Genomic DNA, 17640 nt, shown 5'->3' with positions numbered 1-17640 from the left:
GCGGCAGTAATACGGTTTTACCAGAGGGAGGCAGCATAGAGTACTACACAGTTGTAAATGCTGCTTAAGCGAGTGTGTGTGGGTCAGGGTGTGTTGCCCTGCCCTCAACTCCCAATTAAGAAGCAAAATGGGTGGGCCATGCCCAGTTTGAGAGGGTCCTTGGAGCAGGGCGTCCTTCTAAAGCGCCTCCACTGACGGTCACTCCTCTGCAGCAGCGTGGTGGGACAGCAGCACCTTCACTATGGGACTCACCAGCGACCCAAACTTCCAGAAACTTGAGCAATGGTACAAGGCCAATGCTGCCAGCCTCAACATGAGGCAGATGTTTGAGACTGACCAGCAGAGGTTCAGCAAGTTCAGGTAACTCCATGTTTGTGTGATATATTGAAGCTGAGCGATGCGCTGGTTTAAAGGCAAGAGTTTGATCAGTTCTGTCCTAAAACCAGTAAAAGGCACAACACTGATGAAGTTCTTGCATTACTGGTTTTACTAAAGATGGATTTTGATGGATTTTAATAAATGATCTAAAATATCAGATGTTTGCAGGAGTTTGCAGCTGGCTTGCCATGTATTATATCAGTGCTAAATGACAATGCACTGTGGCAGGCCCAGTAATGGCAGTGTGAGTTAATATGATGGTAATAATGTAATAACAGTGTAATAAAAGCTGTAATAACTGTATAATATAATACAGTAAGTTCTCATACTGTACTCAGGGGCTAATAGGACTATGCATGTGCTATTCATTGACATGCACTATGTGTGCATGTTATGCAACTCAGAGGTGCTCCCTGTTGCAGACTCTTTAATGGCTTGTGTGACTGTGTGTGCAAGTGAAGGCCATGGTCTTGGGTCACATGCAAAAACTGTGCGGTTCAGATGTTCTTTTATACAGTGACAGAAACACAGCACCACTTTATATGTTCTTTTGTAAATGGTCTATATAGAACCATGACATCTTAGAGAACCTTCTGCATGCCTCAAATGGTTCTTCATATCATTGCTGTCCAATGAAAAACATGGATCTTCAGAATGGTGACTTTACAGGAGAAGGCAAAACTGTTCTTATTTGTGAATGGAAGTTTTTTCCAGGTAATTTGGAGCATTACTATTGGTGTATTTACACAGTGTACAGAAGCAGTTACAGGGTTCAAACCATGGAGAAAACTAAACACAGAGACATGGATTTCATTACACAGCAGCGATATACAAGAGAAAATCTATATTCAGAAAATGTTTCTATATAGCACAAAAAATGGTTTTACTATTGTTTTTGTTCCCAACACGAATATTCAAAAGTTTGGAGTCACTTGGAATATTAACATTTTGTATTATTTTATCTACAATTACTACACAGTAAATACACAGTATAAATGTGAATATTACAAATTGTTTACCACATTATATTTTTAATTGTTATTTAAAATTTCAAAAAGTTCAAAAAGTTATTGTGTTAATAAGTTATATAATTATTTATTCATAATAATTTTTTTATAATAATTTTTTTATAATTATATAATTATTTACCATTCTGGCGTGCTGAGCCCAAAATAGCAACAATAGCCGTGCTGCTCTACCTGTCACAGGTCAGTGGAGCATTACAGTGATTTTGAAGCTGTACACATGTTGCATACTGCTGCTTTAAAAATGAACCAGCATCTCTGCTCATCATCCTGAATTCCTCATACATTTATCCAGACCTGGTTTTACATCATTAAAAAGATTTTCAAACTTTTGAACATTCAGTGACGGGTCAACACTGCATGTCTAAACAGTCATTGGGTTTTGTGTCAGTCCATGACTGTTTGTTCCTGTGCGGGCAGCTTAACGCTGAAAACCGATGATGGGGATGTTCTTCTGGACTACTCCAAGAACCTCATCAACGAGGAAGTCATGAAGATGCTGATCGAGCTGGTAATGACCTGACAGAGCTCAAGTAAAGTCATACAAGAAAAATAGTGTAAAAAGCAATACAGGACAGATCCATGTGTTCCAGCTCCAGCTCTCCTGGACAGTAACTAAGGAGGAAGCGGAAAGTCCCCATACATGTTTTTTTGTTTGCAGGCAAAGTCCAGGGGTGTGGAGGCTGCTCGCGACAAGATGTTCTCTGGCGAGAAGATCAACTTCACTGAGGTTTAAATAAGCACTACTGTTATATATATATATATATATATATATATATATATATATATATATATCATTTATATAAAAACAGATATGTGTAAAGTTTCAGGCTTTCCTGCTTTCCCCTATAGTGTATGAAGCCAGTCTCCACAATGAATGGTGAAGCAGATGAATGGTGAAGCAGAACCCTGAACAGGTTTCTATGGTTGTAATCTGGCATGTTGCTGTGTGTGTGTGTGTGTGTGTGTGTTCAGGGTCGTGCTGTGCTCCATGTTGCTCTGAGAAACCGCTCCAACACCCCCATCACTGTGGACGGCAAAGACGTCATGCCTGAGGTCAACAAGGTCCTGGAGAAAATGAAGGGCTTTTGCCATGTGAGTGTCTTTCACTGCAGACAGAGCAGAAACACGTACAATTACTGAGACCTGTGAACTACACATCACCCTCTGACCAAACACTGAGTCTCTCTGAAAGATGAATCATCAATAACAGCAAACAAATACATTTTTACACACAAAAATCCATCATTAAATCATGTGTGTGACGTATGTGTGAATTTGGATTTTCAGTGGAAATTTCTAATTAAAACATAAACCAAACAAAAGCCTTTTAAAGTTCGAGCTATGCAGACGAGTCTAATTATGTCTTTTCTGCTTTTAGATAATACAGGGAGGCCAAACACTGTCTAATGATTTGCAGGTCTTGTTTTTAGGATGTCTTAAGAATTTCTCCAGGTGTTTATTTCTTAATTTGTGTACTGCAGAAAGTGCGCAGTGGAGAGTGGAAAGGCTACACAGGGAAATCCATCACTGATGTTGTGAATGTGGGCATCGGAGGCTCTGACCTGGTAAGTGCAGAACATCCACTTTATTATCCTTTCCTGTCTGTTCATTTCCTAACCCTGCCTTTTTCTGCACTGCACTTTTTTGTTAAGTTTCAGTTCGTTTCCTTTCCATTTTCTTTATCCCTTCTGTTTTCTGTCCTCTTCTATCCCATCCTTTTCTGTTCTTTCCTGTCGTGTAATTTCATTTTCTGTCATTTCCTCTTCTTTTCCTTCCTCCTTCGTCTTCTCCTGTCCCGTTCTTTCCCTTTCCTTTTCCTTCCTTTTTTTATTATGTCCTGTCATTTTCTTTCCTTTCTTTTTCTTGCCATTCCCCTTTCTTCCTTTCTTGTTCTGTCCTTTTTCCTCTTCCTGTCCCTTTCTGTCCTTTCCTGTTCTCTTCTCATTTGCCCCTTTCCTTTCTTTTCCTTTTCTTTCCACTCCTTTCCTCTCTTGTGCTGTTGCTTCCTTCTCTCTTCTCTCCTTTTCCTTTACTCTCGTCTCCTCTCCCCTTCTGTCCTTTCCTTCTCTTCCCTTTCTTTCCTGCCATGTCATTTTCTTTCTGTTTCCTTCCTTTTCTGTCCTTTTTCTGTGCAGTTGTTTCCTTTTATTTCCTGCCCTCTTTTTTATCTTCACTTTCATTCCTCTCCTCTCCTCTCCTCTCCTCTCCTTTTTCCTCTCCTCTCCTCTCCTTTCCTTTTTCCTCTCCTCTCCTTTTTCCTCTCCTCTCCTTTTTCCTCTCCTCTTCTCTCCTCTCCTCTCCTCTCCTTTCCTTTTTCCTCTCCTTTCCTTTTTCCTCTCCTCTCCTTTTTCCTCCCCTTTCCTTTTTCCTCTCCTCTCCTTTTTCCTCCCCTTTCCTTTTTCCTCTCCTCTCCTCTCCTCTCCTCTCCTCTCCTCTCCTTTCCTTTTTCCTCTCCTCTCCTCTCCTCTCCTCTCCTCTCCTCTCCTCTCCTCTCCTTTCCTTTTTCCTCTCCTCTCCTCTCCTTTTTCCTCTCCTCTCCTCTCCTCTCCTTTCCTTTTTACTCTCCTCTCCTTTCCTTTTTCCTCTCCTCTCCTCTCCTCTCCTTTTTCCTCTCCTCTCCTCTCCTCTCCTTTTTCCTCTCCTCTTCTCTCCTCTCCTCTCCTCTCCTTTCCTTTTTCCTCTCCTCTCCTCTCCTCTCCTCTCCTCTCCTCTCCTCTCCTCTCCTTTCCTTTTTCCTCTCCTCTCCTTTCCTTTTTCCTCTCCTCTCCTCTCCTCTCCTCTCCTTTCCTTTTTCCTCTCCTCTCCTTTCCTTTTTCCTCTCCTCTCCTTTCCTTTTTCCTCTCCTCTCATCTCCTCTCCACTCCTCTCCTTTCCTTTTTCCTCTCCTCTCATCTCCTCTCCTCTCCTCTCCTTTACTTTTTCCTCTCCTCTCCTCTCCTCTCCTCTCCTTTCCTTTTTCCTCTCCTCTCCACTCCTCTCCTTTCCTTTTTCCTCTCCTCTCCTCTCCTCTCCTCTCCTTTCCTTTTTCCTCTCCTCTCCTCTCCTCTCCTTTACTTTTTCCTCTCCTCTCCTCTCCTCTCCTCTCCTCTCCTCTCCTCTCCTCTCCTCTCCTTTCCTTTTTCCTCTCCTCTCCACTCCTCTCCTTTCCTTTTTCCTCTCCTCTCCTCTCCTCTCCTTTCCTTTTTCCTCTCCACATTTATAGTTATAGATACAATATACATACATGTGCTTTGGTATTCAGAGCAGAACTGGGCTTTTCTGACCCACACTCCTCTGTGTTGGTTAGGGTCCCCTGATGGTGACGGAGGCACTGAAGCCTTACTCTAAAGGCGGGCCACGGGTTTGGTTTGTCTCCAACATCGACGGAACACACATTGTCAAGACACTGGCGCAGCTCAACGCTGAGACCACACTCTTCATCATTGCCTCCAAGGTATCTGCAGCTAGAATAACACTGCTCAGCTTGGCTCATCCGTTTAAACAGGGATTTCTGATTCTTAGGATGAAGTGATGCAGCAAACGAAGTGGTTTGGAATTCCTTTAACAGAATGATAATGCTGTTCAGTCCAACTCACTCGGCACTTATGCAAGACGTGTTTCCCTCCAAAATGGTTATGTGGCTGTGTTAGTAAGAGCCAAATACAGGAGGATCTGAATACAACTAATAGGATATAACACTAAATGATTGTTCCTATTAGTTTTCAAGCAGCTTTAGGTGAACAGTTTAATCTCAACAGACAAACCCTGGCAGTAGAATGGGTTAAATGGGTGAATATTTGAGTGACTTTCCACTGTCTTAGAAATACCACCTTCCCAACAAGTCAGTTCATCAAACGTCTGCCCAGATAGAGGTGCCCTGGTCAACTGTAAGTGCTGGAGCAACAACAACTAAAATAACATTAACGAAATGTGAAAAGCCAACCTGTAGATGTGAGGCCATAAAAGGAGATTGCATAATTGTTGAACTCAATGAGCTTAATAAGTCCACAACAATTACCCCTGTATTTCAGTCTCAGCATTCCCCAGAATGCTCCTGGACCCAACTATCCAGATGAACTCATCACTCTTTTATTCATGATTTTCACAGCTACTGAATAGTAGAGAACTGAGGAAAAAGTAGAGCCAACTGTAAAGTTTGGTGCAGAAGGATAATGGGCTTTGGGCCTGTGTGATTCTGAAAGTCTGGGGTAGGCCTTTTCAGTTACAACAGGACAAAGCCCTCACATACACAACAAGATCTCTATAAAGATATAGAAGCTGTTCCTGTAGCAAAGGTGGAACAAGCACACACGGATGTGATGTTTGGCCATGTAGTGAATGCTGTGACCATGTGGAACTTTCCCATTCTGCCTCTGTTGTTTGTGTCTGAGATTATTTTCAGACAAAGGAATTCTGTCTGCGTGCCGGAGCCGGGGTTTGGTCTGATGTTTTATGTTTTGTCCAGTCAGGCCTCCAAAAACTGTGAGCTAAGCAGACAGCTTCACAAAATTCAGACATTTTAAAGAACAAACCATTAACCCCCTTATATCCTACAATAATACACTACACTATATGGACAATATAATAGTATTGGGACACCAGTTATGCATTGTTTCCTCCAAAACCAAGAGTATTAAAAAGAGTGTATCATGCTTTTGTTGGAGTAACTGTCTCTACTGTCCAGGAAAGAACATTTTGTATTAGATTTTGGAGCATTGCTGCGAGGATTTGGCTGCATTCAGCAACAAAAGAGTTAGTGAGGTCAGGATGTTGGATGATCACCTCCCCACCTCATCCCCAACTTCTCAGCTCATCCTAAAAGTATTTGCTGGTGCGCCATCCTTTATTCCAGAGAACACAGTTCTTCCACTGCTCCACAGTTTCATGCTGGGGGGCTTTATACCCCTCTAGCCTATACCTGGCATTAGGCATGGTTTTAGGTTAATGTTTATCTGCTCCAAAGAGTCCTATTCTATTGGCTATCTTTGTCTGCAGGGACTAGACTAGCTGTGCATGAATTAGCAGATCTGTGTCAGCAATGTGTGCAACTTAAAGTAGCTAAATGTATTCATTAGAAGGGGTGCCCACAAACATTTACATACACCTGTAGTGTATCTGTGTTATTTGCCCAAATTCACCCACACAGCCTGCATTGAAATGTCAGAGCCTGGACATTCATGTCAAAGTTAAGGGTAAGGGAATAAGGGTACTGTGCTAAACCAAGCTTAATTCAAGCTTTTTTAATCTCAGGTTGCCAAAATAGTGTCACTGTCGACCAGCAGGTTTTTCTATTATCTTAAGGCTGATTTGAACAGGACTACCTATTACCAAAATTGCAGATTAGCCCTGGTTTAATTAGTTTACATAACCTGCTCAGGTAAAACTATCCAGCTACAACAGGCCTCTAGTATATAATGTCATGCCTTATCAAGTCTAAAAGTAGGGGCCCAAGTATTGTAATAGAGGTCAGATGACTATGAGACCTCAAACTTCTAATATATTTTTTATTGTGTTGATGTGAAATTGTGCTCTAACAAAGTCATTTCTTCTATATCTCAGACATTCACCACTCAAGAGACCATCACCAATGCAGAGTCTGCCAAGGAGTGGTTCCTGGAGGCTGCCAAAGACGTAAGCCCTGAGTCCTGGACACAGTGTGTCAAGCTATGTTTTGACTCTCTGTACTTCTATCTCTGTACTGCACTCCATGGCACTGACTGAGAGTTTTCCACATGATTTTTACAATATTAAATGATGACATACATAATCCAGTAGCCTGAATGCTTCACCTGTGAGCATGCAAAGAAGAGAAATAAGCAGGAGTCATTCTGCCATAGTGTTCATCAGTGAGACTGATCAGTTGTGTGTAACAAATATTGCATAAATAATATATATTTTCCCTCTCTTCCACAGAAATCTGCTGTTGCCAAACATTTTGTTGCCCTCTCCACCAACGGTGTAAGCGTATTAAACATAAACTGATGTTTGTCCCAGCATATGTACCCCTGAAAATATAACAAACTCATTTACATAACATACACATTAGACTCATTAGTGGCTGCATAATACTGTACTGACATGTAAAGTACTGAATAATTCCTAGCAGATACTTAATAAGTCATTATAGGTACGGAGTAAATTACAGGAGATACTGAATCATTCATAATAGCGAATGAATCATTCACAGTAGCTGCTAAATAATTCAGAATAGTTCATTATAATAGGATAGATCATTAATTGAAGAAATTGAAGTAATTCATAGGTGGGATACTGAATATTTAGTATAAGATACTGATTTTTGAAAGTTGTGGAAATTGATTAATTTATAGTAGTTACTACATAATTCAGTATAGACACTGACTAATTCATAGTAGATAGTAATTAATTGTAGATATTGAATAATTGATAGGAGGTAGTACATCATTAATAATAGTTATTGAATAATTAATAGTTGTTACTGAATAATTAATAGTTGTTATAAGCAATTCACAGTACTGACAGGATATTTCAGAATAGACACTGAATAATAGTATATAATGTAATAGTAGTAATAGTAATAGTATATAATGAATAATTCATTGTAGGTACTGAATAATCAATAGTAGTGAATCATTATTATTGGTTCCTTCTTTTGTGTCTGCTTTTGTTCTCCAGCCCAAAGTGAAGGACTTCGGCATCGACACAGAGAACATGTTCGAGTTCTGGGATGTAAGTGTGTGTGTGTGTGTGTGTGTGTGTGTATGGAGTATGTCTGACATTGCTGCATCACTGTGTGGAGTGTTTAAGCCTGTCTTACAGAAGGGGACTCAGACAGGGGCTATTAATAGGCTGGTCTTTTGACCTGTGAAGTAGGTGGCTGGATGCACACACTGGCAGCTGCAGGGTAACCAGAATCTCCTCTCAAAGCGCTGCCCCACGCTCAGGCGATATAAATACAGCACAACCTTTATCCCCACAGAGGTCAGCCGAACGCCAAAGGTCAGCAGGCTGGGCTCAGTCACATTGTTGATATTTAAAGGGCGAGGTGTGGACCGTATGCCCTTTACGTTGGAGGCCATCTCAGAAAAGGAGCTTACAGTGTGTCATGTACATGTGCTCCAACACACACACGGTCAGGATAACGCTCTGGTGGTCATGAATGGGCAGTGCTCAATAGCTAGAGGGAAACAGAATTGTAAAGTTAAAGTAAAGTTTTTTTTACATCACATCATTATTAAAAATGTATGAAATTCACAGGGCAACTTTACCTTGGGTCAAAAGCTATATTTTAAGTCTGTGTTTATGTTGGAGAGGCCTGTAAAGCAGTATATTCGGCTTGTGTGTAATCTCATGTCCCAACTTTGTCCATAGATCAGTGCACATGGAATGTCCTGAGAGTGAGGAGATTAGCCAGGGACGACTCAATAAGTGGCAGGGGCCCCAATAGGCAGAACTCAGCTGTGCAGTAAAAGCTAGAAGCCCTTTTACAGTAGAGTACTTATGCCACACAGTCTAGCACATGTTTTTTACCTCTTCCAAAAAGCTTCAAAGGTACCTGCAGTACTGTGTAAAGGTTTAAGGCACCTTTGACAGGTAAAAGCTCCTTATCTGGAAATAAGTGTTTATTTCTGCAGTAAAACACTAATGTTAGAATAAATACTAATAACATTCCTACAAAAAGTTGTGATTTAACACCAGTGTGTCTCACATCCGGAGGTGTTTAAACATCTCTAAAGCTCTCCTCCTGGGAGTCTAGTATTATTTAGCGTTATCATCCAACACCTGGTTTGGTAAATCAGTGCTTAATGATGTTAGATCAGGTGAGCTGGACAAATCTTTTTGCTGGGTTGGGGCGTCCAGGAGAAACCTGGAACCAAGCTTTGTTCTTCAGACTAGCTCATAAGATCTTAACTACTTTCTTCAGAATGAGAAATTCTAGCTGCTTTTTACTGTATGTATGTTTGTCAGCATCTGTTTAATGGGATATGATGTTTTTACAAGTAAATTCAGTCTTATTACCAAGATAAGTGCTTTTAAATCATATGCTTAGGTGCCTAAAACCTCACTGTACAGTTTTTAACATATTCTCAGGCTGTGTATATTTTTTACTTTGTTATTTTGTGATTATTAAAGAGTCAATATCATGTAAATTCATTTTCTACCCCAGCCCCTGAAGTCTATATGTGGAAAAACAGCCCTTACCGTTTGAACTTACTGTTTTGAGTGAAGCGGTGGTCACTAGCGAGTGCATTCTGTAGGCCTACAGTGAATTACAGTCAGGGTTCAGTGTTCATTATTTTTAACTGAACCATTCGTTTTCCAGTGGGTTGGTGGACGCTACTCCTTATGGTCAGCGATTGGACTGTCCATCGCTCTGCACATTGGTTAGTCATGATAGTTATTGTTCATTCTTGTTGTGTTTGAATGAAAACAGACAGATTCCTGACTGATTTTCTTTTCCTTCTCAGGCTTCGAGAACTTTGAAAAGCTGTTAGCCGGAGCACACTGGATGGTAGGTGTTCCTAACTCTCTGTGTAGCTTAGCTGTAAGCTAAAAAGGTCAATAAAGAAATCAGTCATCTACAGATGTCAGACTTTTGTCCTGTTTGGGCCTATCTGCTCTGTTTCCCTTGTTTCTCCTTCAGTTTCTTTTGATCAGTTGAAACATTATTCAGTCATAATAATATTCAAAGTATGCACTGATGATCTGGCCAATCCAAAATTCTTGGACTATTTAAAATGTAAGTATTGAGTAAAAGGTTTAGTGCAATGTTTTTATTCCTTGATTGCTGTGGAAACAGGGAATTCCCTCAATTTTTTCTTCAGATTGCCTCAGAATTTGAGATCTTAACAAAGTCATTTACATTGGGTTTAGTGTGAAATGGTTCAATGCAGAGAAGCTTGCTGGCCTGGACTTCTTTACACTTCTTTACAGTAGTGGTGATAGTGTCCCAATGAGTACAATGTTGTTTTATTTACTTTCCAAAACCACCAGTGCATGTATGAATGTTGATGTTGATGTTAAACTAGTGACAAACTGGAAAAACATGCACTTCCCCATTAAGATTACATTATAAAATACATTTTAGACCAATAGCTTCTCAAAACTATGGTGAAACAGTGTCTCGGGCATCAGGCATCATATATTAATAGTCATATGGTGTAATAATGTTCTGTAAGGGAGCTTTTAGAGCCATCAAGCTCTCTATACATTTCACTTCACTACTACTCTGAACAATTCTGACTGTTCTGAAGTTTTTCTAGAACGAAGCGTTGCACAACAAATCACTCTAAATGACTTTATTTACATCCTAACCATTTAATTATACTGAAATTTAGAAGAGTCAGTGAAATTCACCTTTAATAATTTGACCTAACCCTGAGATTCCTCCTGCTCTGTGTAGGACACTCATTTCCGCACGGCTCCGCTGGGTCAGAACGCGCCTGTTCTGCTGGCCATGCTGGGCATTTGGTACATCAACTTCTTCCAGATGGAAACACACTGCCTGCTGCCCTACGACCAGTACATGCACCGCTTTGCTGCTTACTTCCAGCAGGTAGACATCACCCAAGGCCTTCAAAGCACCCAAGGCTAAAAGCTGCTAGCAAAATGTAGCTACAGTTTCCAGCTCCCAAATATAGCTTTGAGGCTAACTTGGCGACAAATGGATATACTCTACTTTTAGCCTTGTGCAAACTGCATGGGTCTATACTTCAGTCTGTGTTTCACACTGGTGCAGTTTGTGCAATTTGTAAATGCAGTTACTTTTGCAGTAAATTAACATTTTTTATACAGTGTACTTAAAGATTGAAGCATAAGCAATCTTCACTGGGCCTCCTGGTGGCCTTGGGCCACAGCCCCCAGCTACATTAACCTCTTAGCTACAACATTTCAATAATAAGGTCAATATTTAGTATTGGTTCATGCTTAGGGCGACATGGAGTCCAATGGGAAGTACATCACCAATCGTGGCAGCCGCGTCAACTACCACACCGGACCCATTGTCTGGGGGGAGCCTGGAACTAACGGACAGCACGCCTTCTACCAGCTCATCCACCAAGGTACCATTTAAGCCATTAACGTCTTTAAGAGCTTAAAAATCAACACTATCTCACTCTGTCTGGCTTTAGTAGTAATATACTGCAATGTGACTAGCTGGTGTTGCTATATAAGTGGTGTAAAGCATGTAGCATGTACACTATATGTCCAAATATTTGTGGACACCCCCTTCTTTAAATTGTACTCATTAAGCTGACACAGATTTGCAAATGCACACACACAGCTTGTCTAGTCCCTGTAGAAAAGTACTGCCAACAGAGTAGGTCTCTCTCGAGCCTATTTGCATCATGCCTGATATCAGGTGTGGGCTAGAGGGACATAAAGCTCCCCAGCACTGAGCTGTGTAACAGTGGAACTGTGTTCTCTGGAATGAATGATTATGCTCCTTCCAACACATTTGGGGAGTGGTGACATTCGGGGATGAGGTGGGGTGGTGATCTTACAACATCCTAGCCTCACTAAGGCTATTGTTGCTGTATGCAATCAAATCCTTACAGCAACTCTTTTTAATGCCCTTAATTTCAGAAGAAACAATGAATGAGCAGGTGTCCCAATACTTTTGTCTATATAGTGTATATAGCATCAATCCGTGTTTCGACAGACACAGGGAAAGAGGGAAAAGCAGACTGGCTGGTTTACCTCAGGGTGAGAATATTAAAGACGGCAGTCATTTCTTCCTTCCTCTCCTAGCATGGAAAACACCTCCACCCTGTCTCTACGCATGATGTGTATGTATGTTGGAAAGGAATCCTTGTGTCTTGTCTACAGGAACCCGTACAGTCCCTTCTGATTTCCTCATCCCAGCCCAGACTCAACACCCAGTCAGGAACAACCTGCACCATAAGGTAGCCTATATGCCTGCATGTCTGTATAACTTTACAGGTTGCAGTGATTAGTTTGAAGCAGTGATGAACCTTGACTATTAGACCTAGGCCTTAGACCTAGGCCTTCAGTTCAGGGCTTAAATGTCAAAACCCAGTTACAAAGTGGATTAAAAAACTATGATAATGCAGATTTTTACTTGCTGTACTATGGGATTCTAGCAGTATGTTAGCATTTGTGGAACATTTCAGACTAGACACAAACATTCGGGGCTTGTTCTGAAGCTTATAACAGACATATAAGACATTGCATATGTCAGTAATGAGTACTGGCACAAAACTGCCGGACATGGGCATGGACTGAGCTGTGGAACAGTGCTGTGAAGAATAATGGTGCTCCATGCAATACTTTTGGGATGAGTTAGGGAGTTGGGGGTAAGGTAGGATGGTGATCCCCAAAGTCTGTGAGAAAGCCTTCCCTGGACAGTAGAGACAGTTACTCCAACAAAAGCAGGGTATACTCTTTAAGACCCCTGATACTAAAAGAAAAGAAGCAGGTGTCCCAATACTTTTGTCCGTATCGGATAAACATACCAACAGTGTGATATGCTGTGTTTTAAAGAGTACGTGCCTCAGTGTGGTTCATGTCATTTCGTGTATGTGTTTAGATCCTGATGGCCAACTTCCTGGCCCAGACAGAGGCCATGATGAAAGGAAAGACAACAGAGGAGGCAAAGAAGGAGCTGGAGGCCGGAGGACTGAGTGGAGAGAAACTGGAGAAGATTCTACCACACAAAGTGAGAGCTCACCTCCAATCAAACGGCTTGTGCTGCCCCTTAGTGGAAATACTAATGCTAGCATTAATGTTGATACGTAGTCTGACCCCTAGTGGAGATGGTTGCTGTTACACCACCTTGCATTTTGTTTATGGTCCTCTGTATGTCTTCATATCTCTCTGTTTAAAGGTATTCCAAGGAAATAAGCCAACAAACTCTATTGTCTTCAAGAAGCTGACGCCGTACACTCTCGGAGTGCTTATCGGTGAGGTTACTTTTTGCTAGACTGTTCTGAAAGCGTTCCATCCCAATCCATTCATTTTAATTCTATATCTTAATTTGACATATGTGACCCGGTTAATCGTGTGTGATGCATTAAGGTTGAAACTAAGGTCTGCAGGATCTCCATACCTGTTTACCATTGTTGTCCACATATCTGTTTCTGCAGCCATGTATGAACATAAGATCTTCATCCAGGGAGTCATGTGGGAGATCAACAGCTTTGACCAGTGGGGGTAAGTACAGTGGACAATTTGCCTTGGTGGCACAAGGAGGACCTACTCAATATTAGGCAGGTGGTACTGATGTTCTGGCTGATAGGTGTATGCTTCATTAGATAAGCTAAATTAGCTTGGTAGTGAACCTTACTGAAAGTCTCCTTGCTTTTTCTCTCTCTCTCTCTGTGCGTTCAGGGTGGAGCTAGGGAAACAGCTGGCCAAAAAGATTGAACCCGAACTGCAGGATAAGACTGAGGTCAGCTCCCATGACTCCTCTACAAACGGTCTCATCAATTTCATCAAGAAGAACTTTGCTTGAACATACGCACACCCCAAAACATGCTTCACAGGCCCCCTGCACCGACCCCCTGGCCCCCCGAGGCCCTGTGGGACATCTGCAACCTTCCAGCAGATTGTGTGTAAAAACAGCCCACACTACAACAAACAGCACTTTGATTTTATATGCTTTAAACATGGCAAGAGGCTGCAAGCGAATAAAAAGAGGTACCGCTACACTCTACGCTTTCTGCACGTTATCTAGATTGGGCAAGAATTGAGGAGCACACAGCAGTAACCTGAATGTCACGAAAATGTTAATGAGAATAATCAAATTATTTGAATAATTAACCATTCTAAAAATCAGACCATACTTAAAGAACACCCCTGTACTGAACACCACTGTGTTGTTTCTAGACTTTTCCACCTGAATAAAATATATTACATTACAGCCTTACCTTTCATTTAAGGAATCAGGAAGTTATAATGTTTGAATCATGTGTCTGTAGTTAAGCATTTAAGCAGGCGCTGTGAATCTACACTCCTAAAAATAAAGGTGCTTCAGATAGTTAGTAGAGTTTGAAATAGAGATTTGTTTGTGTGAAGAACCTTTATATCAGGGTTATTTAAAAAGGTTCTTCAGGGCTCTTTGTGGCTCAGCGGCCTACCGCACTAAGAATGTTCTTAAATTTGTTCTGGAGAAAAGTCTCACCTTGCCAATTTGTGAAGGCAGTGTGTCAAACTCACAACTCTGTCATTAATAGCCAGGTGCTGTTTTTCCTGGGCCACCACTGCCATGCGGTGGCACCTGAAGTACCAACGCAATGGTGCTGGATCTTGGTGTGCTTGGAGGACTAGCATGGTACCGATAGACAAGGGAGATTGAAGCTTGCAACCAATAGGGCTTAGATGGTTGCGCCACTCAAGGCTCAAACATGGAAGAAAATCACATGTAATCAGCATACAAGGTATAACTGTACAACATGCCATCACTTTAAACCAATCAGAAGTTGTTCTGTGGTGGGTGGTTGTAGTGTCCATTTATGACCACCAGGTGTCGCCATGTGTTTCCTCAACAAATGGCAAAGTCAACTTTGCTGAGTTCCCAGTGCTCCTTCTGTGGAACACAAGGTCAGAGGCCACCTATGCTGCGTCCTTCTCAAACCCCCTGAAGCTCTACTACTGTGCGACAGCCCATCCTCAGAGAGAGGGAAATCAATAGCGAACACATGTGGAACACGTCATGTCCTGGCCAAAAACATCCTGCAGTTGAAAGAAACCAGAGCTGGACGCTGTATGAATTAGCAGGCCATAACTAACTCAACTGAACAAAGGGTCTACAAAAACCTAGAAACCCAAGCAGACTATGCAGAGCCTTGAGGGGAGGCTAACAGCAGACAGAATCATTTATTTATTTATTTATTTATTTCGCTTTCTGAAGTGTACGGAGGGCTCCCGGGTGCAAAAGAGAGAAATCCGAACCTCTAAGAGACTGGCTAAGGGAGCCTGTTGCCTGGCAACGAGCCCTTTTTACTTCAAACCCGACCAAGCCGGAGTTATTTTCGGGCCTGGTTCGCGAGAATATTAGATGAGTTTTTCGATTTGGTTCTGAAGCGAGTTTAACAGAGCTCCTGCAATCAAAACACACCATGCAGCTCCATGTTTGCACTCTGGACGGTTACTGGTTGAAAGCACAGCCGGACTGCATTCATAAATCATGACATTTACTCGTTATGACGTGCAACAAAACTTCGATTTTTTCTTCGATTCTATGTGGAATACCAATAAATTACTGCACTAGTACGAGCAGAACAGCTGTAAGCAGACAGGAATGAACACCTTCAGGGGCTTCTGCTAGGCCAGAAACACCTTTTTAACCTATAGGCTAAGCTGCCCTGATAGACAATTTGCTTCGCTTCCTGTTCGCTGAGGATGCAACTCTTCTAATTGAAGCTTTTTCCGTGGCTCACATATCTCTGCACTAGTCGCCATGGTAACTTGAACTCCATCCCCTCAGAATAACCTTTGTCTAACATCCTGGAGTAAAAGCGATACAGATATGATGGACTCATGAAGATCTGAATGTCAAAGCTTAGAAATGGCTGTTTGATTCAATTCAGTTCAGTAGGTTTTCGTGGTCAGGGTCACGGTGGGTCCAGAACCCACTAGGAAACATTGGGTGCGTCACTGCAACTTTGCCATAAGGGCAGTGGCGTATCTAGGGATGCCACCAGCCCTACAGATTGTGATGTGGCTGGCCACCATGGGTGCACTCCATATACTGCAGCTACTATGTGATTGTTTTTAGGTTGTCAGTCACCACAAAATAGGCCTACCATAAAACCATAGACACCGTCTGGAACTGGCATCATTTTGGGTCAAGACTGAATATCCTAGAGATATGCAAGATGCAAGTGACAGTTTGGTACTTTGACAGGCACAAATGGAAACCCCCCCCCCCACACACACATACACATGTGCAATTAAGAGTCATTTACAATTACCTGTAAATAATCTGTAAATAATAATGTTATTGCTTTTTACTTTTATTATTTATATTGTGAATATAATATAATTTATCTGAGAATTCCCCCACTGTGGGACAGTGCAGTGAACACACACACACCAGTGAAACACACACAGGGGACAGTGAGCACACATGCCCGGAGTGGTGGGCAACCATAGTTGTCGCGCCCGGGAAGCAGAGAGGGTGAAGGGTTTTGCTCTAGGGCCCAAAGTGGCATCCCGGATATCGAACCCACAACCTTGTCATCAATAGCCCAGAGCCCTAACCGCTGAGCCACCACTGCCCCAACAACATTCAGACTGTTGTTCAAACACTGATCAAACACTGCATCAAACTACAGATCAAACACTGCATCAAACTACAGATCAAACACTGCATCAAACTACAGATCAAACACTGCATCAAACTACTGATCAAACTACTGATCAAACACTGCATCACTCTTATCTGATACGCTCCAGTGAAGCCGTCACTGAGTGTGTCATCATCCTTTCTGCAAAAAAAGAGCAAAGCTGGTGAGATCTCCGATTTACACAGTGCCAAGAGTCACGCATTTCTTCATGGATCGTTTCCACACGCCTAGAAATGCTGTGGGGAATGATTCTGCTGACTCACGCATCGAGGGCTCAGCTTAAGATGACTCTGAAATTGATGAATCTGAGACTAAGCCTGTTTTTCTCACCTCTGTAAAGAGACGACAAAATCGTAATGTATTAGCTCTACTGGAAAAATCATAGAAACCAGGGTTCGATTCCCGGTCTGGGTGACTATGCTGCGCTACACCAATAAGAGTCCTTGGGCAAGACTCCTAATTGCTACATTGCTACAATGCTACATTGGCCCACATCTGTAATACCAGTAACCTTGTAAGTCGCTCTGGATAAGAGCGTCTGCTAAATACCATAAATGTAAATACATTATTCAGCAACACAGCATATCGTCGCTGTCCAAGGAAAAACATGTATCTCTAAAATGGTGACGAGAGGGCAAAATGCCCTTAACTTTGAATGGAAGTCAATGTAAAATTAAGAATTTGGAGCATTTCTATTGGTCCATTCATCCAGAACTACTCACACAGTGTACAGAAGCAGCAACAGGGTTCAAACCATGAAAACTAAGAATGGACAAAAACGGAAATGGTTTTAGTGGACAGCAACGATATAAGGTGTATTATTCAGTAACTACAGGGACTTCTGTACGAACTTGGGGCTACTCTTTGGTAACAGATGTTTGTAATAACACTTTTGGCCCCCAGCCAGCCATAGGCTTGACAATTAAGCTACAATTGGAATAGTTACACAAAATGTTAGCTGCCTTTAA

The 17640-nt window shown here is 41.8% G+C and overlaps 1 protein-coding gene across 2 annotated transcripts; it reads left to right on the top strand.

Annotated features, from left to right (window-relative positions):
* Nucleotides 1-241: 241 nt before the first annotated feature.
* On the top strand, nt 242-14218 carry gpib (glucose-6-phosphate isomerase b). Of its 2 annotated transcripts, none has more exons than XM_072694722.1 (18): nt 242-360; nt 1824-1914; nt 2065-2133; nt 2379-2498; nt 2888-2971; nt 4693-4839; nt 6945-7016; nt 7299-7343; nt 8040-8093; nt 9688-9748; nt 9833-9876; nt 10768-10920; nt 11296-11425; nt 12192-12268; nt 12940-13041; nt 13210-13285; nt 13469-13535; nt 13713-14218. In XM_072694722.1, the coding sequence occupies exons 1-18, from the start codon at nt 242-244 to the stop codon at nt 13834-13836; spliced, it is 1635 nt and encodes a 544-aa protein (XP_072550823.1). In that variant the 3' UTR covers nt 13837-14218. The 2 variants fall into 2 exon arrangements, with proteins under 2 accessions (XP_072550823.1, XP_072550822.1); XM_072694721.1 differs by having other exon boundaries at nt 12913-13041.
* The last annotated feature ends 3422 nt before the right edge of the window (nt 14219-17640 follow it).

Source organism: Salminus brasiliensis, chromosome 13 (assembly GCF_030463535.1).
Source record: "Salminus brasiliensis chromosome 13, fSalBra1.hap2, whole genome shotgun sequence".
Taxonomy (NCBI): domain Eukaryota; kingdom Metazoa; phylum Chordata; class Actinopteri; order Characiformes; family Bryconidae; genus Salminus; species Salminus brasiliensis.
Note: the sequence above shows the minus strand (reverse complement) of the source record. Positions and strands in the feature narration are given on the sequence as shown.

Excerpts from the sequence above, each read along its gene's own strand:
- gpib (XM_072694721.1), top strand. The coding sequence starts at position 242 with ATGGGACTCACCAGCGACCCAAACTTCCAGAAACTTGAGCAATGGTAC. Across the intron at positions 1,915-2,064 it reads TGAAGATGCTGATCGAGCTG|GCAAAGTCCAGGGGTGTGGA; the intron begins GTAATGACCTGA and ends TTTTGTTTGCAG. Across the intron at positions 11,426-12,191 it reads CTACCAGCTCATCCACCAAG|GAACCCGTACAGTCCCTTCT; the intron begins GTACCATTTAAG and ends TCTTGTCTACAG.